Genomic DNA, 27,913 nt, shown 5'->3' with positions numbered 1-27,913 from the left:
CTACTGCTCTAAACTTTCTTTATTAGCACCAATGGACTGAAACTCATCGAACCGGAAACAGAACTCAGGATTTCGAATTTGTAAAAACTTTAAAAATTAAAAAAAATCAGTGAATGAGTGAAGCGTTCTGAAACTTGGCAGGCTTACAGCCTGAAATGTGTCCTACAAGTGTGTCAAGTTTCATCCCAATAGCCATAAAAATGACAGAGAAACAAGCCTCTATTTTTTTCCAATTGATTGAGTCTTACCAAACCAGAAACGGAACTCAGGATTTCAAATTTGTAAAAACTTCTAAAATTAAAAAAATAATATCAGTGGATGAGCAAAACATTCTGAAACTTGGCAGGCTCACAGTCGAAAACATTTCCTACAAGTGTGGCAAGTTTAATTCTGATAGCTGTTAAAAATGATGGAGAAAGGAGCCTCTGAATTTTCCCGGTCTGCACCAATGGACCGAATCTTACCAAAACGAAAGCAGAACTCTGGGTTTTAGATTTCAAGTTTGTAAAAACTTAAAAATATTCCCCCCCAAAAAATCAGTGGATGAGTGAAACGTTCCGAAACTTGGCAGGCTTACAGTCGTAAATGTGTTTTACGAGTATGCAAAGTTTCATCATGATAACCATAAAAATGACAGAGAAACAAGTTTCTAAAGTTTCCCCATTGACAACAATAGATTGAATCTTACCGAACAGGAAACTAAACTCAAGAGTTTCACATTTCAAATTTGTAAAACGTTTTTAAAATTTTCTAAAAAATCAGCAGATGAAACGTTCTGAAACTTGGCAGGCTTACAGTTGAAAACGTGTACTGCAAGCATACCAAGTTTCATCCTGATAACCGTAAAAATGATGGAGAAATGAGCCTCAGGTTGTGCCAATGGACCAAATCTTACCGGAACTCAGGCTTTTTGAATTACAAATACGAACGGAACTTCTCCTAATCTTCTTGAATCTTCCCTGAAAACAGAATAGTGGTGGGCACCCAAAATTTAAAACAAAAATAGAACGGATTTCTGTCATTTCGCACACCCCTATATAATGGTTATGCATTCTTTTGTTGTAAACGGTTAGTTTGCCACCTAGGAAGCGTGTGCGGTCCCAAAACATGCAGGCTTTGGAGGATCAGCAGGGATGTTTGCAGCCCTTTCTGGGGATTGCCGAGGGAGTTTTGGGGGAGACTAATAAATACTCCATGCACCACTCGCGCACCGGGCGTCCACCTACCCGTGCTCCCTCGCGGGGAGACGAAAACCCCAGTTTAACGGGCCAGAGCTGGAGGAAAGGAGAAAAAGCAATACGTAGAAGCTCAAACCCCTCTTAGGATTTAGGCAACTGATCATGGTTTTGTTTTCAAGTGCTCTTAGTTTCATGTACCAAGTTCTTGCCAAGCTCCCGTTTTGTTTATGGGATTTTTCATCCTGTATAGGTTCATGGTTTCAAGTGCCTAGTTTCATGGATTTTATGTACTTTTGAATCTTCCTTTGAGGTTTATGGACTACTAGCTGTACTCGCCACGTGTTGCTGTGGCCAACCTTCCCTCCCTCTTTCTCTCCTTCCCTCCCTCTTTCCTTCCTTCGCTCTTTTTTTTTCCCTTCCATCTCAAATCTTTTTATTTATTTTTTTATTTCGAGGTTTTATATACCGACCCCCTCACCTTCAAAGAGGGATTCGGACCGGTTCACAACATGTGTTAACATACAAAAAATATACAATAACAACACAATGCCACTTCATTACACGATTAAAATATCAGCACCATACACATTAAAACATTATCATCCCAGTTAAAAGAGCCAAATCGTCCGACACCATCACAATCCCATTCATCATCCTCCTTTCATGTGGGCAAAGAATTAAATCAGGTCTTTGTTAGTTTCCTGAACGTCATGAGGGAGGGGGCAGTTCTGATCTCTAATGGCAGGGAGTTCCAAAGTCGAGGGGCCACCATCGAGAAGGCCCTGTCCCTCGTCCCCACCAGCCGTGCTTTTGCAGGCGGTGGGACCGAGAGCAGGACCCCTCCAGACGATCTTAGTGGTCTTGATGGTTCATAGGGGAGAATATGTTCGGAGAGGTAAACAGGGCCGGAGTCGTTTAGGGCTTTATAGGTTAACACCAGCACTTTGAATTGTGCTCGGAAGCTAATCGGCAGCCAGTGAAGTTTGAGTAACAGCGGAGTGGTGTGTTCCCTGTACCCCGCACCCGTTAGTAATCTGGCTGCCATGCGTTGTACTTGCTGCAGCTTCCGGGCAGTCTTCAGAGGCAACCCCACGTAGAGAGCGTTGAAGTAATCTAAGCGGGATGTAACCAAAGCGAGAAATCTTTCTTCCATCTCTACCTGTTTCTTTCCTCCCTTTCTTTGCTCTTTGGTTACATCCTTCTTTTTCTCTTTCCTTCCTTCCCTCCTCTTTCTCTCTTTCGTTCCTGAGAAAAGCCTATATATACCTCTATCTATGTACAATTGTGTCTTGTCAGTGTATAATGGCACTGAATGTTTACCGTATATACATGTTCTGTGATCCATCCTGAGTCCCCTTCGTGGTAAGAAGGGCAGAATATTAGGATTGTAAATAAACAAACAAATTATTATTATCATTATTATTATTATTTAAGCTGATGTTGTTATTATTATAATCATTACTTAATGATAGAAGGAAATTATCTTTCTCTTTTCTATAATAATAACAATAATAATAATATTTTGCCCAATATTTATGTTGTTATTGTTCTTTGTCCACTGTTCCAATTATTATATACTATTAATCTGATTCTTCTGACAAATATCCAGAAATCTTATGTGAGAGGAATGAGAAGTTTCCTTCCAACGTTAAATAATAATAATAATTATTATAATAACAACGGTACACCAGGAAAATGCCTCTTCTCCTTGAATAATAATAATAATAATAATGAAGAATCGGGTAAAATAATAATAATAATACTTCAAATATTGATGTTGTTATTTACCTACTATTATTATTATTGTATATAACATCACAGCACACATGCATATTAGGTCCAAGTGTCTGGGATTCATCTCTGAATATCGAGCTCTTTCCAAGGGCCTAGGATAATAGAGTTGTTGTTGTTATTATTATTATTATTATTATTATTATTATTATTATTAGAAACACTATAAGATGAATCCACAGCAGACACAGCTCTTGCATTGGATCACATGTCGGACACTTCCCAAGTGTCTAGGACTGTGTGATGTATAAGCGAATAATGCATGCAGATTCGAGTTAGGTGGCCTTCTGCAGCTGGTAGATGGTAATCTTGTCAGTGCTGATTGTGTTTAAGTGCAGGCCAAGATCTTTAGGTACTGGACCCAGTGTGCCGATCACCACTGGGACCACCTTGACTGGCTTGTGCCAGAGTCTTTGCAGTTCGATCTTTAAATCCTCATATCGTGTCAGCTTTTCCAGTTGTTTCTCTTCAATCCTGCTGTCACCTGGGATTGCAACATCAACAATCCATACTTTGTTTTTTAACACAATTGTGAGGTCAGGAGTATTGTGCTCCAAAACTCTGTCTGAATTCGGAAGTCCCGGATCATTATTATTATTATTATTATTATTATTATTATTATTATTATTGTTATTATTATTATTGGAATATTATTATTATGATCTGGTGTTCCAACAACAACAACAACAATTATAATAATATAATATAAGGTCTTGCATTTTGCAAAGCAACAGAGAATAGGAAGCCTCACTGGCGCCTCCCCATCTCTGATGATGCTCACCGTGTTCTGCCGCAGCAGCGAAAGCCGTCGGAAGGCAATGCTCTCGGCTGCCTCCAGCTGGCAAATCTCCTCCATTTTCAGCTTGTATTTTCTCATCTGCTCCTTAATGACCATTTCAACGCATCTAGAGACAGAGACAAGAGAGGAAGATGCGAGGGACTATCTGGGATCTTTTCACCGAAAGCAGAAATGGATAAGGTTGGTGCGTGCAGGGACAGGAAATGGATGGGTGATGGGAGAGGACCACCACAACAACCGAAATGAGTCATGGCATGGCGTGGGAGGGAGAGAGGAGGGGCACACACGGCGGTGGCGCCATGCACAGAATGTGGCGGTGCGTATGAACAGCCAGCCAACCTCGGTCTCCTCCAGGGCCTCCGCCTGCCTTCTCTGCCCTCGTCCAAGTAGGGAACGTCCAGGTGCTACAGTCCCATTGGGGGGGCAAGGCTGAGCTGGAGAAAGGGAAAGCAGTTCAACCCAGGGGCAGAGGGGAGCCAGAAGGGACTGGAAAGAGGAGGGGGGTTAGGAAAGAGAACACGACTCCTTCGCCTGCAGATAGATGTGGTCTACCCATCCATCCAACCAACCATCTATTTAGTCCATCTACCTATCTATCCATCCATCTATTTGTCTATCTATCTGTCTGTTTATCTGTCCGCCCATCCATTTTGTCTCTATTTATCCATCAATTCATTTATTTTGTCTGTCTATTTATCCATCCATCCATCCATCCATCCATCCATCCATTTTGTCTATTTATCTATCTATCCATCAATTCATCCATCCATCTTATCTCTATCATCTATCTATCTATCTATCTATCTATCTATCTATCTATCTATCTATCTATCTATCCTTCCATCTATTATCTATCTATCTATCTATCTATTTCTCCATCATTTATTTTGTCTCTATCTATCCATCCATCCATTTTGTCTATCTATCTATCTATCTATCCATCCTATCTATTTTGTCTATTTATACATACATCCATCTGTTCTGTCTGTCCGTCCATCTATTCATCCATCTTTCTCTAACAATCCATCTATTTTGTCTGTCTGTTGGCCTACCTACCCATCCATCTATTTATTCTGTCTGTCTGTCTGTCCAGCCATCTATTCTTTCTGTCTATCTATCTACCTACCTATCTATCTACCTACCTATCTATCTATCTATCTACCTACCTACCTACCTATCTATCTATCTATCTATCTATCTATCTCCCTATATCCCTATCTATCTATCTATCTATCTATCTATCTATCTATCTCCCCATCCATCCATCTATTATTTTGTCTATTTGTCCATCCATCTATCTATTCCAGCTATCAATCCATTCATCTATTTTGTCTATTTATCTATCTGTCCATCCATCCATTTTGTCTACCTACCTATCCATCTATTTTGTTTATCTACCTACCTACTCTCCCATCGATCTATTTTGACTATCTATCTGTCCATCCATCTATTTTGTCTATCTATACATCCATCCATCTATCTATTCTGTTTAGCCATCCATCCATTTTGTCTGTCTATCAATCTACCTACCTACCCATCCACCCATCAATCTATTTTATCGATCTATATGTCCATCCATTTATTTTGTCTATCTATACAGCCATCTTTTCTATGTATCCATCCATCTATTTTGTCTATCTATCTATCTATCTATCTATCTATCTATCTATCTATCTATTCATCCGTCCATCCTATCTATTTTGTCTATCTATACATCGATCCGTCTATCTATTCTGTCTGACTGTCTGTCCATCTATTTGCCTATTTGTCTGTCCGTCCGTCCAGCCATCCAACTATTTTGTCTGTCTATCCATCCATCCACACATCTATCAATTTTGTTTGTCTGTCTATCTATCTATTAATCTATCTATCATCTATCCATCCAACAATCTATAGTAAGGAGTTGGACTGGATGCCCCTTGGAGTCTTTTCCAGTTTTAGGATTGATTCTATTTATCTATCTATGAATCGATCTATCATGTCTCTCTTTCCCTCTCTCTCTCCCATGTCTATCATGTATCTTTCTTTATCTAATCTGATTTAATCTATGTCTATCATGCATCTCTCCCCCCCCATCATGTCTACCATGTCTTTCTCTCTCTTGTCTATCACTTCTCTCTCCCCCCCCTTTTATAATAATAATAATAATAATAATAATAATAATAATAATAATAATTTGATTTATACCCCGCCACCATCTCCCCAAGGGGACTCGGGGCATCTTACATGAGGCCAAGCACAACAACACATCAGTAAAAACAAACAGCAAGCAAATAAAACAGTACAATTAATATAACTTACATATAAACAACAACACAGAGAATTTAAAACCTTTTATGTCTATCATTTCTTTATCTAATCTAATCTATGTCTATCATTCATCTCTCTTTCCTCCTCTCTCTATCATGTCTATCACATCTCTCTCCCTCTGTTCTCTATTATCTCTCTCTCTCAGTCTGTGGTGACTTTTGTGTCTCTCTTTCCCTATCTATTTCAGTGGTTCCCAACCTTGGGACCTCCAGGTGTTTTGGATAGTTCCTAACAGCTGGTAAAGTGGCTGGGATTTCTGGAGGTCCAAAGGTTGGGAACCACTGATCTATCTGGAATGTCTATCATGTCTATCAATCTTGTCCGACTAGTCTCTATCATATCTACCTGTCTGTGCATGTCAATACTCCCATCCATCTGCCCAGTAATCCCAACTTGTTGGGATTTGGGACATTTTGATTCAGAAATGCATGGGATCCCAGTGTGACCTCTGCTCACTGTGGGATCTCCAGTGAAAGCCAAAGACAGACTCACATGGTAGTTTTGGAGACCTCCTTCATGCTGGTGAGGGGGTCAGAGTTGTCCGGGCAGCGCAGGAGGCAGGGGGCGAAGACAATGGCCAGGGCGTTGGGCGACATGCGGTTGATCTCCTCCAGCAGGGCCACTCTGGGTGTGGGAAGGAAGAAAAAGAGACTTCCCGTCATGTCAGGAAGACCCCTGGACTTTTCCCATCCACATTCCAGTTTAAAAACGTGGGACGATGGTGGCAGAGATAGGGAACATTCAGGAGGTCATGGGGACGGATGGCAGGGAGGAGAAGGCAGCCCTTACTTGACCAGGTGGAAAATGAGCCGCTCCAGAGTGTCATGGTTGGCCCGTGGGAGCTGCTCAAGGGCGCTGTAAATGGCACAGAGCTGTTCTTGCTTCCCCGGGAGTTCTGCAGAGGAAGAGGAAGAAGAGTCAAAGAGTGATGATGGTGATGATGATGATGATGATTCTGGTCCTTGGTCTGAACTGGCCACCTCTAGCTCTCCCACCTCACAGCGGCCTCTTCCTGCCATCTACATCTATCTGGGGTGATGTGATTCTGGGGCTTGCTCTCTAACCCTGTCCTCAACCGGAACTCACCCACAGCCCGGAGGAAGTCGCTGTACTGAGCAAAGGTCATGAGTGGGTCCGGCAACTCCCGCAGCCACTGCTTCAAAATCCCAGTGATGGTGTGGATGGGGTAGTTCTCCAGGCGCACCTTGTTTGGGTCTGAGGAGCGGGGAAAACGAGAGAGAGAACGAGGAAGAGTGAGGAGGAGTCTCCCAAGCCACAAAAAGAGCAGAAATACAGGGACCAAGCTCTTAACTCAAATCACTCTTATCTCAAAGCAAAATTTCCCATTGAAACACTATTAATTCTTTTAGTGCCACCGAAAATGCCCCCATTTTTTGTTACGTGCTTTTAAATAAGAAAATGTACTTTATAGATAACAAATACTATATATACTCGAGTATAAGCCTAGTTTTTCAGTCCTTTTTTTAGGCTGAAAAAGTTTTCCACGGTTTATACTCGAGTCAATGTTATTTATTATTTTACTTTGTTGTTGTTATTATTATTATTACATTTATTATTTTATTAATCTTTTTATTACATTTATTATTTTACTCTATTTATTGTCATTGTTACATTTATTATTTTACTCTATTATTATTAATATTATTTTACTCTATTATTATTGGAGGACATGTAAGCATATTTACATTGAAGAAGGTTAGAATAATGGTTTAATCAGAGTTAGACAGTCTTATCTTGAATTATAGTTTTATGTAAATATTCAAAAACATTTAACCTACTGATGCCTAAATTAATATAATTTTATTGGTATCTATTTTTATTTTGAAATTTACCAGTAGCTGCTGCATTTCCCACCCTCGGCTTATATTTGAGTCAATCTATTTCCCCAGTTTTTGTGGTAAAATTAGGTGCCTCGGCTTATATTTGGGTCAGCTTATACTCGAGTATACAACAACAACAATTCTTTATTGATTAGTCAATTTTGACCATATCAAAACATGCAAAACATACAAAAACATACATACTTGGCCATACATACTCGAGTATATACGGTATAAATTCATATTTGAATGGAACAATAAAAAAGAAAGATCAACTTTAATATGGTAGCACAAAAAAGCTGTGGCAAGAAAGCACAAGTGAAGGGCAAAAGGGTCATTTTCTTCACACTACTGTCCTCATTCTAGCTTCCCTCCCTCTCTTGTTCTCTCTCTCTCTCTCTCCTTTCAAGAAGCTAAACATACTGGGAATTAAAAAACACAAAAAGTCAACTAACCCAACATTCCTCAAAGTGGATAAGAGCAAAGCGGACAGCAAACTCCCAAAGTGGACAAGGGCACGAGGCCCAGAAGCCGCACTCTTGGAGCTCTAAAGCCCTGGTCTCTTGTGCTAGTGCTCCCTCTGGAACTTGCTCTTAACTCACAACACTGTTCATATGTCAAAGCGAAACCTGGGCTGCGTGAGAGTGTTTTGACTCAAACGCTCTTAAGTTAGGATGCTCTTAAGTCGAGATTCCACTGTACCTCCATCCAACGGGGTCCATCAGCATGTGCTACCGTCTTTATTGGCAAGACGGATGGTAGTATGATATTGTTGATGCCCAGTGCCCCAATATCTCAAGTCCTTTTTAATTCCCAAAGACTAGAAAATGAGGAGATACAAATCCAATAGTTTATTCTGCAGAAGAACTAAGGGGTGGTTTTCACAATCAAGCCAATCTGTTGTACTCTGGCACTGAAACACTTTTTCACCCTGAACAACTCCAGAGTCCAGTAATCTATATATATAAATCTGTTAGGTTGGTTATACCGGACAGGTAAACTCTAAACCCCCCCAACGAAACTGCACCAAAATTGCCATGGCCCTAGGACAACCCACTCGGTACAAACTAATCCACTCACAATTACAAACAACACAACAACACACTCACAAAATGGCAAAACAACTGAGCATGCGCACTGGAGCAAAGTCTCCAGCTCGCGCGCACACATGGCCGAACGGCCAATGCGCCCTCAGCACTTCCCTCGCCCCGCCCAGCACGAACATGTCGCCGCCCACACACACACAAACAACGCAACTTCCCCCCGCCCCCTTCCCTCCACCCCCTCCTTCATCTTACCCCTCCCACGCTGCCTCCAAGCCTCGCCGCGCCGCATCCCCACCGGAAAGACACGCCTCCTCCCTTCGCCCCACCCCTTCCCTCCCTGACTCACTCCTTCCCTCCTCCCTCCCTCCCTCCCCCTCCGGAAAGACACGCCGGTGGGGATGCGGCGCGGCGAGGCAGCGGCGCTTGGAGGCAGCGTGGGAGGGGTAAGATGAAGGAGGGGGTGGAGCGAAGGGAGGGGGCGTGTAACCAGAGAGGGAGGGAGGAGGGAAGGAATGAGTCACAGAGGGAAGGGGTGGGGTGAAGGGAGGGGGAGACTTTGAAGACACGCCCCTCCGTTCGCCCCACCCCTTCCCTCCCTGACTCACTCCTTCCTCCTTCCACCCCCTCCGGAAAGACCCGCCCCCTCCCTTCGCCCCACCCCTTCCCTCCGTGACCTTGAGTATGGGAGTTGTAGTTCACCGACATCCAACTTCGCCCCGCCCCCTTCTCGCCCACACATGCACCACGCAACTTCCCCCCTCCCCCCGCTAAGCCCACCCACGCCGCTGCCAAGCCTCGCCCCTTTCTAACCCTGCCACCCTCTTCCCCCAGTCCAAGCCCCGCCACGCCGCTTCCTGCCCTGTCGAAACCATCTCTCCGCCCCCTCCTTCATCTTACCCTGCCCATGCTGCCTGCACTCCTCCTCCTCCCACCCCACTCTGCCGAAGCCCCACCCACACCCACCGACGCCCCGCCCCTGCACTCCTCCTCCCACCCCCCTCCGCCGAAGCCCCGCCCACACCCACCGATGCCCCGCCCCTGCACTCCTCCTCCTCCCACCCCCCCTCCGCCCAAGCCCTGCCCACACCCACCGACGCCCCGCCCCTGCACTCCTCCTCCTCCCACCCCCCTCCACCCAAGCCCCGCCCACACCCACCGACGCCCCGCCCCTGCACTCCTCCTCCTCCCACCCCCCTCCACCCAAGCCCCGCCCACACCCACCGACGCCCCGCCCCTGCACTCCTCCTCCTCCCACCCCCCTCCGCCCAAGCCCCGCCCACACCCACTGACGCCCGGCCCCTGCACTCCTCCTCCTCCCACCACCTCCGCCCAAGCCCCGCCCACACCCACCAACGCCCCGCCCCTGCACTCCTCCTCCCACCCCCTCCGCCCAAGCCCCGCCCACACCCACCGACGCCCCGCCCCTGCACTCCTCCTCCCACCCCCTCCGCCCAAGCCCCGCCCACACCCACCGACGCCCCGCCCCTGCACTCCTCCTCCCACCCCCTCCGCCCAAGCCCCGCCCACACCCACCGACGCCCCGCCCCTGCACTCCTCCTCCCACCCCCTCCGCCCAAGCCCCGCCCACACCCACCGACGCCCCGCCCCTGCACTCCTCCTCCCACCCCCTCCGCCCAAGCCCCGCCCACACCCACCGACGCCCCGCCCCTGCACTCCTCCTCCACCCACCCCCCTCCGTTGTAGCTGCTGGGATTTATAGTTTACCTGTAATCAAAGCATTCTGAATTCCAGCAACGACGGAAATAAACCAAACGTGGCACACAGGACTCCCATGACCCAACAGAAAGCACGAGAAGGGTTGGGTAAGCCCTACTCAAAATTCAAACTGCCAAAACCATCCCTCCTCCATCTTACCCTGCCCACGCCACCTCCAAGCCCCGCCCCCTTCAAACTGCAAAAACCATCCCTCCTCCATCTTACCCTGCCCACGCCACCTCCAAGCCCCGCCCCCTTCAAACTGCAAAAACCATCCCCTGCACTCCTCCTCCCACCCCCTCCGCCCAAGCCCCGCCCACACCCACCGACGCCCCGCCCCTGCACTCCTCCTCCACCCACCCCCCTCCGTTGTAGCTGCTGGGATTTATAGTTTACCTGTAATCAAAGCATTCTGAATTCCAGCAACGATGGAAAAAAACCAAACGTGGCACACAGGACTCCCATGACCCAACAGAAAGCACGAGAAGGGTTGGGTAAGCATTGGGAAGGAAGAAAGGAAGGAGGGAAGGCAGGAAAGAAAGAGGTATCGAAGGAAGGAAAAAGAGAAAGTAGAAAGGAAAGAAAAATAAAAGGAAGGAAAGGCAGGAAAGAGGTAAAGAAGGAAGGAGAAAAGAAAATAAAAAGTGAAAGAAGGAAGGAAACATGGAGGGAAGAAAGGAGGCAAAGGAAGAAAGGGGGAGGGAATGAAGGAAAGAGAGAAGGATGAAACCAAGGAGCGAAAGAAGGAAAAAAAGAAAGAAAGAGGTAGAGAAGGAAGAAAGGAGAGAAAGGGGGAGAAAAAGGGGGAAGGAATAGGTAGGTACCTCTCTTTCATAACACTCCAGATACCTACCTCTACTTTGAAAAGTTTTACTATAGGCCACAGCAACGCGTGGCAGGGCACAGCTAGTCTATATATATAAATTTGTTAGGGGCATCCAACGAGGAAACAAAACTCAAAAACCCCCCAACGAAACTTAACCAAAATTCCCATGCCCATAACACAACCCACAAGGTACAAACATATCTACTCAAAATGAAAAACAACACAACAACACACTCACAAAACGGCAAAACAACAAAACTCAAAAATCCCCCAACGAAACTTAACCAAAATCCCCGTGCCCATAACACAACCCACAAGGTACAAACATATCTACTCAAAATGAAAAACAACACAACAACACACTCACAAAACGGCAAAACAAAACTCAAAAATCCCCCAACGAAACTTAACTAAAATCCCCGTGCCCATAACACAACCCACAAGGTACAAACATATCTACTCAAAATGAAAAACAACACAACAACACACTCACAAAACGGCAAAACAACAAAACTCAAAAATCCCCCAACGAAACTTAACCAAAATCCCCGTGCCCATAACACAACCCACAAGGTACAAACATACCTACTCAAAATGAAAAACAACACAAGAACACACTCACAAAACGGTAAAACAACAAAACTCAAAAATCCCCCAACGAAACTTAACTAAAATCCCCGTGCCCATAACACAACCCACAAGGTACAAACATATCTACTCAAAATGAAAAACAACACAACACACTCACAAAACGGCAAAACAACTGAGCATGCGCATTGGCGCCCAGCCGCAAGTTCCATCGCGCGCGCACATGGCCTTCCGGCCAACGTTCCCTCTGCGGAAACCATGCCCACTCCAAGCCCCGCCGCGCCGCTTCCCGCACACACACACCCCCTGCCACACACACACACGCAACCCCACGCTCCATCACTCCCCCCGCCGCCGCACACACACACGCAACCCCACGCTCCATCACTCCCCCCACCGCCGCACACACACGCAACCCCACTCCCCCCACCGCCGCACACACACACGCAACCCCACGCTCCATCACTCCCCTGCCCCAATCTTACCTCCTTTTACTTCAGGCCACCTCCAAACCCCACCCCGCCCCTTCCCGCCCTGTCAAAATCTAGGAAAGACAGGAAGGAAGGAAAGAAGGAAGAAAGAGAAAGGGAGGTAAAGAAAAAGGGGGAAGGAAGGAAAGTTAGAGGAAGAAGAAAAGGAAAGAAAAGGAAAGATGGAAGGAAAGAAAAGAGAGACAGCAGAAGAGAAAGAAAAAGGGGAAAGGAAGGAAAGAGATAGAGAAAGAAGAGGAGAAGGAAAGATGGGAAGGAAGGAAGGAAGGAAGGAAGGAGGGAGGGAAAGAAGGAGAGAAAGAGGGAAGATTGGCCACAGCAACACGTGGCGGGTAAAGGTTGTTATTTCTATTATTATTATTATGCTATTGTTCCTATGAGACCCTTTTAGGGGGAATGGGAGAGGTGTCAGGTCCCGGAGGCAATGCATTGCATTATTGTTATTGTTATGATGGTGGTGAAATAAAAGGAAATAAAAAGAGAAAGAAGGAAGCAAACAGGGAGGGAAGAAAGGCAAAGGAAGAAAGGGGGAGGGAATGAAGGAAAGAGAAGGATGAAACCAAGTAGTGAAAGAAGGAAAGAAAGAAAGAAAGAGGTAGAGAAGGAAGAAAGTAGAGAAAGGGGGAGGAAAAGGGGGAAGGAATAGGTAGGGACCTCTCTTTCATAATAGTCCAGATATCTACCTCAACTTTGATAAGTTTTACTATAGGCCACAGCAACGCGTGGCAGGGCACAGCTAGTACTATCTAAAAATGTTTAATAAGGAAAGCAGATACAAAGGGCAAAAGGGGCTTTTCCAAAAGGATCAGTAGAATATAAAATATAAAATATGAGGAATCAAAAATACGAAATACAAAATAGCAATAATCCAAAAATGGCAAAGTACATAAAGTCAAAAGCGCCAGAATCCACAGCATTCAAACATGAATCCATAAGCCAGAAAACAGGAGCTTCTTCCAAGTCAAACCCTTACAGCAACAAAGAGCCAGAACAGGAAACTTGAATCACGACTTTGAGAGCAGAGACAGGAAAATCACCCCTTTAGCAACGTTGTCTCTTCTGAAAGGCTTGAAGCCAGACTATCTAATTTAAACCTGTCCAGACACTCATGACATCATGGCAAACACACCTGGACTTCAAGGTCTTCCCACGGATTCTGTGGGAATATCTAGTTTGTCTGTATTTTACTCCCTCCATTCACAGGCCTAATCTAGTTTCCTGGGAAATCTCCCTATCAGCCCAAAGACTTTCACTTTCCCCTGTTGCTTGGGAACCAGCACCAGAATCCATAACATCAGCCTCCTCTGCGTCGGCCTCAATTGCCTGCAATTCCCTCTGATCTGAGGCCTGCAATTCTCTCTGATCACACAGATCCCTTGTTTTGAAACCCCAAATCTCCCTCATCCTCTGACAAATCCTTGGACGCTTGCTGTGCTACAACACAAGCCAAGAAATGAGCCCCGTTTGACTGTTTCACAGTCATGTGTTTTATAGTTTCAGATTGATGTAAACACGCACGTAACTAACCTGGGAACTTTTGGTGTAAACAACACATGTTTACATAGTCAGAGACAGTGACTCTTAAAGTTAAGTCAGAAATGACTCTTTACATTAAAGGAAAACAACATTGGTCTGGAATTGACGGGAGGGTCTCAGCAAGTCTTAGCCAAATAACAAGTTGTCAATCGATCAAGAGAACAACAACAGCAGCACAAATTGCTACATAAAGAGACATTTTCCTGCCTCCTTCCAGAGATAACGTGAATGAAGAAGATGGTGAGTATGCATGTGAATGAATGTGTGTGGAGTGAATGCTGAGTGACTGCTTCCCCTTTTTCTGTGTAACCAATATAGCTACTAGGCATGTGTGATCGATAAAAAAAATGTTTCAAAAGTAATTACGAAATTAGGGAGCGCTGGTGTTTTGTTTCTAAAGTATAGTTAATGAAAATTTTGTTACTATAACGAGAGTAACGAAATTTCATTACTTTTTTGTTATAGTAATTGCGCATTATTACTATAATTGGTGCCGGGCCCCCAACGGCTATCTAGTCCAACCCTCTTCTTCCAGGCAGAAGGGCACCATCAAAACTCTCCTGACAGATGGCCATGACGGATGGCCATCCAGCCTCTAAACTAATCAATATGCTTCCCTTATTGAGTTGGAAGGCACCCCCAAGGGCCATCCATTGAGGAATTAATTCCCAGCCCAGCACAGAGATTTACTTGTTAGAAATATCAGCCAGTCCTCCTTTTTGCAGATTCAACCATTCATTGGAACTCTGGCTGCTGTTGCGACAGGACACATAACTCCCCTCTCCTGATTGGAGCTTTCTAATGGTGAGCAGAGTTCTGGGAAATGTAGTTTAGGGGCAAGGGCTTTTGCATTCTTGGGCATAGGGCTCCTTGCTTTCCCAAACTACATATCCCAGAATTCTGTGCTTTCTTTCCCAGTGAACTCTGTTTTCTCCTTACTGCTTCCCTCTTCTCATGATGAGCGGCTATTCATTTAAAAAGGAAAGGCGGCCTTTTTGGCTTTGCTTTACTTCCTTGCTCTGAAAATGAAGCTGACTTTGGGAGGCTTCTGAGATTTACAAAATGCAGACAAAAAAGTATTGGGCAAGTTTCGATTCTTAAGTATTTGGCGCACGCGTCAGATATTGCATCATCAGTACGAATTTAACAAATTTGATCCAACTTACGAGGACTTACAAAAATTGCACACCCCTAATAGCTATTATAAAATTCAATATTGGGTTTGTGAGTCTGTTTCTTTCTCTGAAAGTGCCTAATGCAGTATGTCCCACTGAAAACAGATTAAATAACATTTTGAAGGTTCTAAGCATACTCATAACACTAGGCTCGAGTAAATATAGTAATAAGGAAAGCAGATAATGCTACCAATATGCGCATCCTCGCTATTTGTGTCCCCGGACAGAAGAAAAGAGAGAAGCCATCCCAGGGAGATGTGTTCCCCAAATAGGCCATGGGGCCGTCAGAGCCTCACCCGCCTGCAAGGACTGCTTCAGCTCTCTCATGCGGTTTGCGGAGCCTGACTTGCGGTAGATGCCCTCCGTGTACAGGCCGTGCATCTCCACGTATTCCAGCAGCTTCTCCATCACGACAGGGACTGCATTCTTCTCGCTGGTCAAGACACTCACGCATACCCCAAAGTGGCGGGGATCGGCCTCGTGGTCTCCCTGCAACCAGAAAAGGGGGCTACGTTACCCTTTGTAAGACAAAACTGATAATCGGCTAGGAGTTGTGGGATTGAATCAAACAGAAAACTAGCAAAGCAAGGAGGCAGCCAAAGCATTTTACAAAAACCCTTCCCCTGTAGACACTGTAAATGATGTAAAAGTAAGCTAGTCTAAAGAGCAAGAGATTCCTAAGCTGCTGCAATAGCGGCGGATAAGAAGAACTGAAGCTGTAGCCCCGCCCACTGGCTAATTATACTCACAAGGGGAGAGTGGGCGGGACTACCGCCAAAAATGTTTCTAATTCTATCTAGAAGGTTCCGAAGCTGTCTGCTCAGGCGCAGAATTTACCATATGTGCGGATTCACAGGGACCACGATGGGAAACAGCCATTTTGTGTCTGTGTGTGGATTTTTTTCTAATTCAGTTGTATAAGAGGACTACACAGAGAAGCCATTGAAATCCACAAGCATGTGGACAATTTCAAAAGAAAAGAGGAAACCATGAAAAAGAACAAAATCTGGCTACTAGTATTTTAAAACACTGGAATCAAGACAGTAAATAAAGAAAGAGAGGAACTCCAGACAGCAAACAATCAAGTGCCAGTGAACACCTCCTAAACAAAACGTGCCTCCAAGCAGCAGAGGCAAGGCTACCTCTATGCAGACACCCTCACTGATTGACTTTGCAGCTTCATGGCTACTCAATGCTATTCATGCTTGCTAAGTGCAACATTCACACTTGCTTTAAACAGACAAGGATTCTTCCTCCCACCCTGGACATCTAACAGCAACCAGACGCAGAGCCTTCACAGCAGTGGCACCATCACTCTGGAATACTCTGCCACCTGAAGTCCGTGCCTTGCGGGACTTACCAGAGCATGTAAGACATACCTTTTTCGACAGTATTTAATGTTTGATATTACTGTTTTTAAATTGTTTTAAATTGCTTTTAAATTTTGTTAGATTTTAGCCATCCTTGTAAGCCACTCCAAGCCCCAGGGGAGTGGTGGCATATAAGTTTAAATAATAAATAAATAAATAAATAAATAAATCATCCCACAGGGATGGATGGATATATACACACACACTCCACTTGCTTCACTACCTCTATGTAGAGACCCTCACTGATTGACTTTTGCAAACTTCATGGCTACTCCAAGATAATCAAACTTGCTAATTGCAACATTCACACTTTCTTCAAATAGACAAGGGTTCTTCCTCCCACCCTGAACATTATTCCACAGATATATATACACTACACTTGCCTCATTCCCAACGGACCTCTGAACAAACCTCTGAGGATGCCAGCCACAGGTGCAGGCTGGAGAGAATAGTGCTAGAACATGGCCGTACAGCCCAAAAAATTCACAGCAACCCCTTGATTGCGGCCATGAAAGCCTTTGACAATACAATGAACAACCCACCTTCTTTGCTGTCGAAGAGGTGCATCCGCTTTGAATCCTGGGCAAACACTTCTTGTGGCAAGTCAGCTTACAGACTAGAGAACCGAAGGAGAAAGGAAACAAATTCAGGAGGGCTTGCAAGAGAACTTCCTCCATCCCTTGAGTTCACGAGTCCGACCTGGAGGAGGCCGACGTTTGTCTCCAGCGCCTCCTGCACTCACTTCTGCACAGGCAGGCCTTCTCCATGGGCCAAATGTAGGAGCAGCACTGTTCGCAGGACTGAAGGATGTTGACCTGGTAGCTCACAAAAACATGGCCATTCAGCTCCTCGATCTGCAAAATACAACACCACGGAATGAGCAGGCAGAAAACTAGGTTGTTTTGTCGCTATAACCCTTTACCATGTCAGCTCCGGAGTTGGGAGAAATTACTTTTTGTAACTTTCTCATGCTTTTCTAGGCAGCCGTGTTGACATTCTGATTGCTTTGCCCAAATTTCTCAGAACCATCCTTTGGCTGATTGCAGCCAGGACAAACCCGAGTGACAGGCAGACAACCAATCCCAAAACACGCACAAAAAGAAAGCCATAATAATCCCTCCCCCCTGCCGACTTTGACCTTCTTTGGGTGCCGCGATCAAGATGAGCGATCCCAATCCAAACCTGGCAAAAGGGCAGTCGTCATTGCAGGGCTACTCACCACCCGCTCCTGTTTCCTCTTCTTCTTGTGGCCCTTGCTGGGCTGTTGGGGGAAGAAGACAAAGGAAGACATGGCACCTTTGGCTCGACCACCCCCTTCCCAAAGGCAACCCACACCAAACCCTCTCCGATTGTAGGGAAGCCTATCGGAGGCAAACCTTTGGCGGCTCTGGTTCCTCCTTCTTGGCGTAGCTGCGAGCGAATTCGTCCAGGAGGGACTGGAAGAGGTTCAAGACCAGCTTGACATCCTTCCCCTCCCTCTGCTTGGCCATGTTGACCACCAGGAGCTGGTAGTTCTCCATCAGGTCTTGGTAGCCGACATGGATCTGGCCATTCTGTGGAAGCAAAGAAATTGAGTGTTGTACCCAGCAGTAGTCACAACAGCCAGGGGATGATGGGTTCACTGATGATTTAGAGTTAGAAGGGCTTGTGGACTTTCCTGGGATTCATAGTGATACAGGTCAAGGGAATGATACAGGCCCAGAAAACAAAGCCGCTTCAGATAGTGAAGCAGGGCCCGAGAATTTAATTGCCAGAGTCTCAAGGTCAGTCAAAGGAATTGGAATCATCCTCCCTAGATAAGGGGTCAAATGAAGAGAAACTGATAGGAAACTTTCATTGGTGATAGACACCTAAGCTAGGAAGTACACTTGCAGATTAGGGCAGATAGCCGGCTTCATGGGAAGCAGATATTCTGTGGCAGATGTAATGATTTCATGCCTGTTTATTAAGAGCTAACATACACTCTGACTTCAGTTCAAGCAACGTTCAAGTTAGAAGCTAGGCCTGAGTTCTCGAGTTCATGTTTCAAGCCTAGGTTTTCGATTTAAGTATCTTGGGAGTTTTGCCATGTTCTTGTTTTGCATTCTTGTTCTAATTTGTTAAGCATAGCTTTTGCTTGTGGACTTAAGACGTCTTTGTATTTTGGGACTATCTTTGGACTGTGTTTCCTTTGGATTTATAAGAGACATTTGAATTCCTGTTTGATTATTACCTATTGCTGACCTATTGGGATCACACTCTGAAACCAAATTGGAGAACAAAAATCTATTTCTGGCTTGACAGTGTTATTTCCTGTTTAATTGTGTGGCCCTTACTTTGAAAGTAGTTGTTTTCCAGAAACTTTGTTTGTGTGGCTGCCACAAACTTTGATGAATTGGTCATGGGTGTTCTGTATGCCAAGTTTGGTTGAATTCCATTATTGGGGAATTCAGAATGCTCTTTGATTGCAGGAGCTACTGCAACACCCACATGTCTGAGTGTATTTTAACCAAACCTCTCCAGTATTTTCTGTTGGTCATGGGAGTTCCGCTGATATGAACTCCCATGAGGCCCTTTTCACCAGTGCTGTAGAACCAAAGGACTTGAAACTTGCCACCCGCTCCACCCAATCTCCATTTATAACCAATGGCTGAATATCTGGTCTATTCATTCTGAAATCTAAGGTAAGATCCTTGGTTTGATTGATGTTAAGGACCAAACTATTATTGGCCCTGCATCACAAGAGCAGCCACTCCGCCTCATCCCAGTCAGAGAGAAGCCCCACCACTGTTGTATGACCTGCAAATTTGACAATGACATTACTATGGTGAATAGGGGTGTAATCATATGAGCAAAGAGTATAAAGTAGAGGACTCAACACACAACACTGTGGACTTGGAAGGGCCCCCAAAGACAATCTAATCCAGTGGTTCTCAACATGGGGTCCCCAGATGTTTTTGGCCTTCAACTCCCAGAAATCCTAACAGCTGCTAAACTGGCTGGGATTTCTGGGAGTTGTAGGCCAGAAACATCTGGGGACCCCAGGTTGAGAACCACAGATCTAGTCCAACCCAACAGCCATCTAGTCCAATGAAAAGACCATCTAGTCCACTCTTAGAATGACAGACTTGGAAGACTTGATGAGGTATAACTACCTAATCTAACCCTCTGGGAACGTCCAAACAAAAAGTCTATAATCCATGAAACATGATTGAACACAAAAGTCCAAGATCCATCACTTTAGACAGTAGTCTATGTGGAAGGATTGTGTTAAATGACAAACTAAACTCTGCAAAAAACATTCTCACATAGTTCCCCCGTCGTCCCAGACGAGTGAGAGCAACGCGGAGAGGGATGTAACACGCATGTATTACTTACTGGAGCAGAATACATGGTCTTGATGTTCCCCCGGAACTTCTCGGTGGCTTCGAAAAATAAGCATTCGACAGCAGACTCTTTGGAGTGGACATCGTTGATCTGACAACAGAAGCAGGGATGTACCGTAAGCATCTGTTGAGCAGTTTTCATTTAAGTTTCCTCAAAAATACATGCAACTGACCACTCTCATGTCAGTTTCTGAGAGGTCAGGGGTTCATCTAGGATTCTTATTTCCTTCAAAAATATTTTCTAATCGTGCTTTGGCCCAAAGCAACAATAAAAGGCTGCTGTTCAGACATCCCTAACAGGGAGCAGCAGTGTTCCAAAGGACTAAGGATCTACTAAATATACTCAGCGATCTGTAGACCTGATTCTGGGCCCAAACACACATCTTGGCTTTCTTTTGCCTTAGTCTTTTTAACCTTCTTTTTAGGCGGCCCTGCCGCTTGTTTGGCAGCCAACGAAGGTAAGTTCAAGCCCCCAGAAGGACCTGATGGTCCCGAAAAATGCTTGGGAGGTGCCGATGGCAAAAGCGCTCGCTCACACAAGGCAGCTTTAAGCCTTGATTCCTGGTTCTTTCTAGTCTGCGGCGTGAAAGCCTGACAGACAGCACAAGCCTGGGACAAATGTCCCTCACCAAGGCAAAGCTGGCACAGGGAATGGCCATCATTGTCGGGAAAATTATTTGGGCAATTGCCACACTGTTTAAAGGACGTGGTTGCCAACATAGTAAAGCAGAACAAACAATGAAATAACGACATGGCAGTCCGAGACAGTCCAGGTCAGGAATGGAGAATTTTAGAGTAGGTCAGAGCAGTCCAAGTCAAGGAATTGAGAAATTTAGAGTAGGTCAAGGCAGTCCGAGTCAGGAAATGGAGAAGTTCAGAGTCAAATCAAGGCAGTCCAAGTCAAAAAGCACAATAAGAAGCTAGTCAAGATGAAGGTTCACAAGCTGCTGCTAAAGCGGCGGATGAAGAGAACTGGAGGCAGTAGCCCCTCCCACTGGTTATATATACTTGCAAGGAGAGAGTGGGCGGGGCTACCACCAAAATGTTTAATAAATTGTATAGAACAGTGGTTCTCAACCTGTGGGTCCCCAGATGTTTTGGCCTTCAACTCCCAGAAATCCTAACAGCTGGTAAACTGGCTGGGATTCTGGGAGTTGTAGGCCAAAACACCTGGGGACCCACAGGTTGAGAACCACTGGTCTAGAAGATTCTGAAGCTATTCTGTGCAGGCGCAGAAAGTACCATATGTGCGATTCAGAGACCACAACGGAGATACAATAAGTCATAGATAAACAGGAGAACTTGGCCACAGTAGCCCATGCTCTTGTTACATCTCACATAGATTACTGCAACACGCTCTACGTGGGGCTGCCTTTGAAGACAGCCTGCAAGTTTCAACAAGTCCAACAGGTAGCAGCCAGATTTCTAACTGGGGTGGCATACAGGGAGCATACTACTCCTCTGTTACGTCAGCTCCACTGGCTGCCAGTCTGCTACTGAGCCCAATTCAAAGTGTTGGTGTTGGCCTATAAAGCCCTATACAGTTCTGGTCCAACTTACCTGTCCGAACATATCTCCCTCTATGAACCTACAAGAGCCCTAAGATTGGCTGGGGAGGCCCTGCTCTCCATCCCAACCTCTTTGCAAGTACGATTGGTTGGGATGAGAGACAGGGCCTTCTCAGTGGTGGCCCATCAGTTGTGGAACTCCCTCCGCAGTGACATCAGGCAGGCCCCATCAATGATGTTTTTTTTAAAAAAGAAACTTAAGACCTGGCTTATTATGGAAGTCAAGACTCAAAAAATCTGCTCTTACGGAATGAATGATGTGGCAAGGGAACAAGCTGTCTCTGTTGCAAGAGTCAGATTATGGAAATCAAGATCCAAAAGTCAGCTCTTACAGAATGAATGACATGGTAGGGCAACAAGCCATCTTCACAGCAAGAATCAGATTATTATGGAAGTCAAGATCCAAAAGTCTGCTCTTACGGAATGAATGACATGGTAGGGTAACAAGCTGCCTTTGCTGCAAGAGCCAGATTATTATGGAAGTCAAGATCCAAAAGTCTGCTCTTACGGAATGAATGACGTGGTAGGGGAACAAGCTGCCTTTGCTCTCATCTATGCCAAGGTTTCAAGAGTGGTTTGACTGGTTTCAATACATCGCATGGTATTAGGCAGATTCCCACCTTGTTCAGAAGGAACTCGTCCAGGTATTTCAGCTCGTTGGCATTGGTGATGTCCCGCAGGAAGGGGGCCCGCCACTTCTCCGGTGCGGTTTTGGCTTTGCTGATCTTAATGGTGCGGCTCCGCTTGGCTTTGCCGCTTTCTTTGGCTGGCCGCTCCTCCGACTGCAGCCGATGGGGAAGGCCAGAGGGAGCTGTGGGGCAGAAAGTGGGAGAGGGGATAGACAGATAGATCCTCTATAGACAGCTTCACAACAACTAGCTCTGGAGTCTTACACAGGTGGGGGGACTTTCTTATGGAGATTATCATACTTTCTATGGGGACATTGTGCTAAAATAGGTAGATGTATCCAATGGAGTATGCTTTCCTTCCTGTCACGCCCTTTCTCTAATCTCTCTCCATTTCATTAAAAATCATAAAAGCAAGCTTTGCTGTCGTGTGCCTTCAAGTTATTTTAATCTGCATTTTAACTATCTGTATCTTGGGTTAGAACAGTGTTTTATCTCTTTGTTGCGGTTATTTTGTACCCTGTCTTGAACTGTAAGGAGACACTGGTGGTATTATTATTATTATTATTATTATTATTATTATGGTATTTCCACCTTATCCATGAAAACTCAAAGAGGTTGCCTATAATATGTTTTCCCATCATTCGTGGGTGTATATGAAGCATCAGTGAATGTCATGTTTAGCCTTAGACCTCATTGGATGTGTTGCAATAGCAGATTCCCAGATTAGTTTAGTGTTTACACTTTATTTTATTTATTTTGGTTATTTAATATTTAATGTTTCTTTTACTTAAGTGATATTTGTCTTTAATGTTCTAATGTAGCACCAATCCTATGTAAAATTGTACTATGTATTTTTGACATTAATATTGAAATCTGAAATATATACAGAAAAGTCTTAACTTGTATGTATGTATATGCAAATACTGAAATCCCAAACGCATCTGGTCCCAAGCATTTTAGAGTAGGGACCCGTTTTGAGCTGCAAGGAGAGGTGGGTATTATTATTATTATTGTATTTCTGCCTCTTTCATAAAGACTCAAAGAGGTTGCCTATAATATGCTTTCACCCTCCTTCCTGGGTGTTTATGAAACTTCAATTAATTTTGTGTTTAGCCTTAGATCTCTCTCTCTATGTGTATGTATGTATGTATGTGTGTGTGTATATATATATATATATATACACACACACACACACGCATATACATATACACACATATATACTAGCTGTCCCCTGTCATGCGTTGCTGTGGCCCAGTCTAGTGATCTGGAAAATAAAGTAATGAGAAAATGTTGGTTTCTAATATATGTAATTTCTTTATGCTTGTGGGTAAACAGTATTTCCTGTTGTTTCTTTGTCAGTGTTGATGTAGAGATTGTCTGGTTTGCCTACTTTGGAACATGCAACATATAATTGTCCTTCAAATCTATGATATGATATCTGTGAAATACATATATATGTGTGCGTGTGAATCATATCTATCTATATCTATGGCTGGATGGCTCTTTTTCAGGAGGGCTTTGATAATGTTTCCTTGCCCTAGTGAAGGGAGTTGGACTGGATGACCTTAAGGCAGCATTTCTCAATCTGGGGGGGGGGGGGGAGTCATGAGGTGGTGTCAGAAGGGTTGCCAAAGATCACCAGAAAACACAGTATTTTCTGTTGGTCATGGGGGTTCTGTGTGGGAAGTTTGGCCCAATTCTATCATTGGTGGGGTTCAGAATACTCTTTGATTGTAGGAGAACTATAAATCCCAGCAACTACAACTCCCAAATGACAAAATCAATTTTTTGAGTAATAGTCACTCCTTGGGTTAGTAGGTGTCTTGTGGCCAAATTTGGCAGCAATTTGTGCAGTGGATTTTGTGTTACGATGTCACTCAAAACAGAGTGTGTATGTATGTGTGTGTGTGTGTGTGTGTGTATATGTATGTATGTATGTGTATATATATATATATATATATATATATATATATATATATGGCATGTGTGATTTATTAAAAAATGGCTCGAAAGTCTTACAAAACTGGGGGGGGGGGTGGAGCTTCATTCTAAAGTGTTTCGGAAGTATACTTATTTAAAAAAAACCGTTACTATAATGGGACTAATGAAATGTTTTTACTATTTCATTACTGTATTTGCGCATGTGCATTAATGTAATAATGACTACTATAATTACTATAATAATTACTCCCTCATTTTTAAAGCTATTGGGGTGAAACTTGCTACAATGGTAGAACACATTTACCACCCCTTGCCCATTAAGTTTCACAATGTTTCATTATTTGTTGATTTTTGGAATTTTCAAACTTTTAAAAAACTATAAGAGCTATCTACTTGTAGTTTATATACAACACACAGGATAACCAGGGCATCAATCCCCAGAAATTTCAGAAAGATTCACACATCTACAGATTTTTGGAGATTTTAAAATGTTTAGACCAAAACAATTTATCCCCCAAAAGCGACAACAGAAATCCCTTTGAATGTCCATCTTTCTTTATGACAGACAACCACATAACTTCAACTTACCATAGATTTATACTATCACTTACTTTAGTCCTCTTTGCAGATTCAGTAGTTTTATTTATTATTAGACTGATTCTAAACTCTAAACGGCTGACTGGCTGCCCTCACAATGCTTTCCTTAAAGCGACGAGCCAAAGTAAAAGGAATGGCTTTTAAAGCACTTTATGTTCTCTTGGCTTTGTCAAAGTTGCTTAATGCTTGGTTACTTTAGTCTTCTTTGCAGATTCAATAATTTAATTTATTATCATTAGACTAACTCTAAGCGGTGACTGCTGCAGTCAGCTATCATTTGGGTCCTTCAGCCCTCATTTGGGTCTTGAGCAGCATTGCATCCTGGGAAATGTAGTTTATGGCAGGGCCTTTTACATTCTCTGCCACCAGAGGCCTCGCTTTCCAAAACTACATTTAATATGGCTGTGTTCTCAATCCCCATTAAGTTTAGTCCCACCCACAGCACAGTGCTGCTTTAAGTAAAATAGTTTTTGAGACAAGCTGGGTGTTGTTTCTGGTTCATCTCTGCCTTCATACCGGCAGAGCCCTAGATCCTGACATCGGCTGCCTATGAAAATAGAGGCATCTCACCTTCTGCCGCCTTCTGCACCATGGTCGCCTCCATTGGCAGCACACAAGAGAACAGTGGCAAGGCGTCACTCTCCTCTGAAGGCTCTTCCTTCAGGTTTTTTTTGTCGGGTTTCTTCCCCAGGAGTCTCCGCAAGGGGCTCTTGAAGGTGGGTCTGGCAGGAGAAGAAAGGGGGATCCATGTGGAGTCAACACAGAAAAGCAGCAGGAGAGAGTACGGTCCATTTGGCAACCCAGGAGGGACTCCAACCCTATCTGGTGTGGCAGAAAGGGCTGGGAAAGAACCGGGTAAGACTCTGCCTACCTAGCAGTTTGAAAGCAAAATGTGAGTAGATAACTAGGTACCGTTTAAAAAGTATTTAAGGCACCCATAAGGAAATGCCAGAACAATGCCGACAATTCAATCAAGGAGGAAGTTTACGAACAAAGCTCTTCAGCAGGGAGATGGAGTGGCAGCAGTCCCCATGGCCGGAACCGAGCACAAGCCTCCAAGATGCCAAAGATGGGAAAAGCTTATACACACCTCTATCTAGGTACAATTGTCTGTCTTGTTATTGTATAATGGCAATGAATGTTTGCTGCATATGTGTTATGTGATCCGCCCTGAGTCCCGTTCGGGTGAGAAGGACAGAATATAAATACTGTAAATAAAAAAATAATAACTTAAACTGCTCTTATCTCAAAGCACATTTGCCCACTGAAATGCTATTAATCTTTTCTGGGGTTCCAAACCCACCCCACCCCTACTTTTTTTTGTTATGTGTTTTTAAATAAGAAAATAATGTATGAATCCACATTCACAAAGCACAATAAAAAAGAAAGAACATCTTTAAAAAGTTAGAAGCACCAAGTTGCGGCAAGGAAGCACAAACGGAAGAAGAAGAAGCATTATTGTTTTCCTACTGTACTCCTTCCAGCCTCCCTTGCTCTCCCTCACCCTTTCTCCCTTCAAGAAGCCAAAGATACCGAGAATAGAAACCATACAAAATCAACTAACCCAATATTCCTCAAAGCGGGCAAGAGCAAATCAGACAGTAATCTCCCAAAGCAGTCAAGGGCACTGAGGCCAGAAGGCTGCTCCCTTGAAGCCCTAAAACCATGAACTCTTGCAAATGTTCTTATCTCAAACACTGTTCTTATGTCAAAGCAAAACCCAGCTTGAGCAACAGCTCTAAACTCAAAATGCTATTTACTCAAAATGTTTTTAAGTCAAGGTTCCAAAGTATTTGGAATAGGTTTGCTCCCTTCCCAGCAAGATCCTGCTCCAATAACTCGTTTATCTCTGGCCTGGAGGCAGAGCAGACTTACTTGGCATCCCCTTGTTGGCCAGGTACCGACGTGGGGCTGGTTGCTTCGGGGCCAAGGAGGGGCTCCCCAGCTTTTCGTGGCTGCTTTTTGTGACTCCTGTCACCCTCTGTTGTGTCCGGAGACTGCCGAAGAGAAAAAGGAAATCTTGCTTAAACCACACTCTCTTGGGTCAGATTTGTCCCTCGCTTCTTTTGGGAACAACAGTCATAAAAGGGACTCTCGTACCTGGCTGGAGGAGGCAGACAAGGTGATCCGGGGGATGTCGTCCAAGGAAGACGCCATCTCTTTCTTTCTGTAAGAGCGAGGAAGAGAAAAGATGGAACTGCATACTTTTCGAAAACAGATACCGGAGGAGGACAATGACATAGAGCCATTGAAAGGCAAACAACATAGAGTGTCCTATGTTGTTTGCCTTTCATATAAAAACATGGGAATCAGCAACAAGGAAAACCTGGAATGTACCCTGTTTACTCAAATCGAATGCTCAACCTATTTTGGCTAAATAACAGCAAGGACAAGAGCAATGACTTTTCCTGCCTGTTCCCTTAAAGCCCTGCTTAATTAAGATGGCGGGTGGTGGACTCTTGCATTCGCTAGTAACTCTGATCTCGGCTTGCATGTCAAAGCAAAAAACCAATGGACGGCTCGAATCTCAAGGTTTCACTGTACATAAAATTAAGACATCATGATGGACAGGAGGCGATTGGGAAGAGCTCTAGTCAAATAATATATATATTATTTATATTTATTATTCACATTATATCTATTTATACCCCGCTTTTTACTCAACAAGGAGATTCAAAGCAGCTTACATTATCATCATCATCATCATCATCATCATCATCATCATCATCTTTATTTATACCCCAACTTTCTCCCCGTGGGGACTCAAAGTGGCTAACAACTCCATACTTAGTTTAAATGTTTTAAAAATATTTGAAAAAAATTTAAAATCAACAAATATCCAAACATAAAAACAGAATTACGTATCATTGGTATTTTTAAAAAATCAGTTAAAATCCATTAAAAACCTACTTGAAACTAAAGCACAGCTGGTTAATCACCAGCAGCTATAGATTTTACAAATCGAAAGATTGGCAGTTCGAAGCCTGGGATGGGGTGACCACCTGACCTTCAACCCAGCTTACTGTCCACCTTACAGCTCTACTCAAAAACAGCTGTGAGTAGAGAAATTAGGCACTGCTTAAGCAGGAGGGTATTTAAAGGAAATGCTGGCAATCAAAGGAAGGAGGAAATCTGTGATCGAGGGC

At 44.2% G+C, this 27,913-nt stretch overlaps 1 protein-coding gene across 10 annotated transcripts in view; it reads right to left on the bottom strand.

The window, feature by feature from the left end:
• Nucleotides 1-27,913, bottom strand: part of MYO9B (myosin IXB) — a 113,757-nt gene that overhangs the window by 13,087 nt on the left and 72,757 nt on the right. For 8 of the 10 annotated variants that reach the window (XM_067473523.1, XM_067473520.1, XM_067473524.1 and 5 more), the window contains 15 exons: nt 26,868-26,934; nt 26,643-26,764; nt 25,338-25,489; nt 22,221-22,411; nt 20,025-20,123; nt 18,044-18,220; nt 17,887-17,928; nt 17,410-17,521; nt 17,210-17,283; nt 15,594-15,786; nt 7,165-7,293; nt 6,868-6,973; nt 6,571-6,702; nt 3,751-3,874; nt 1,227-1,274 (listed from right to left, as the gene is read on the bottom strand). In XM_067473523.1, coding sequence (XP_067329624.1) covers nt 1,227-1,274; nt 3,751-3,874; nt 6,571-6,702; nt 6,868-6,973; nt 7,165-7,293; nt 15,594-15,786; nt 17,210-17,283; nt 17,410-17,521; nt 17,887-17,928; nt 18,044-18,220; nt 20,025-20,123; nt 22,221-22,411; nt 25,338-25,489; nt 26,643-26,764; nt 26,868-26,934 — 1,768 coding nt within the window. Of the gene's footprint in view, nt 1-1,226; nt 1,275-3,750; nt 3,875-4,107; nt 4,203-6,570; nt 6,703-6,867; nt 6,974-7,164; nt 7,294-15,593; nt 15,787-17,209; nt 17,284-17,409; nt 17,522-17,886; nt 17,929-18,043; nt 18,221-20,024; nt 20,124-22,220; nt 22,412-25,337; nt 25,490-26,642; nt 26,765-26,867; nt 26,935-27,913 lie in introns of those variants that run through there. The other 2 variants (XM_067473529.1, XM_067473525.1) reach the window with 2 other exon arrangements.

Source organism: Anolis sagrei, chromosome X (assembly GCF_037176765.1).
Source record: "Anolis sagrei isolate rAnoSag1 chromosome X, rAnoSag1.mat, whole genome shotgun sequence".
NCBI lineage: Eukaryota > Metazoa > Chordata > Lepidosauria > Squamata > Dactyloidae > Anolis > Anolis sagrei.
The sequence above is the reverse complement of the archived record's forward strand: the minus strand, read 5'-3'. Positions and strand labels throughout refer to the sequence as shown.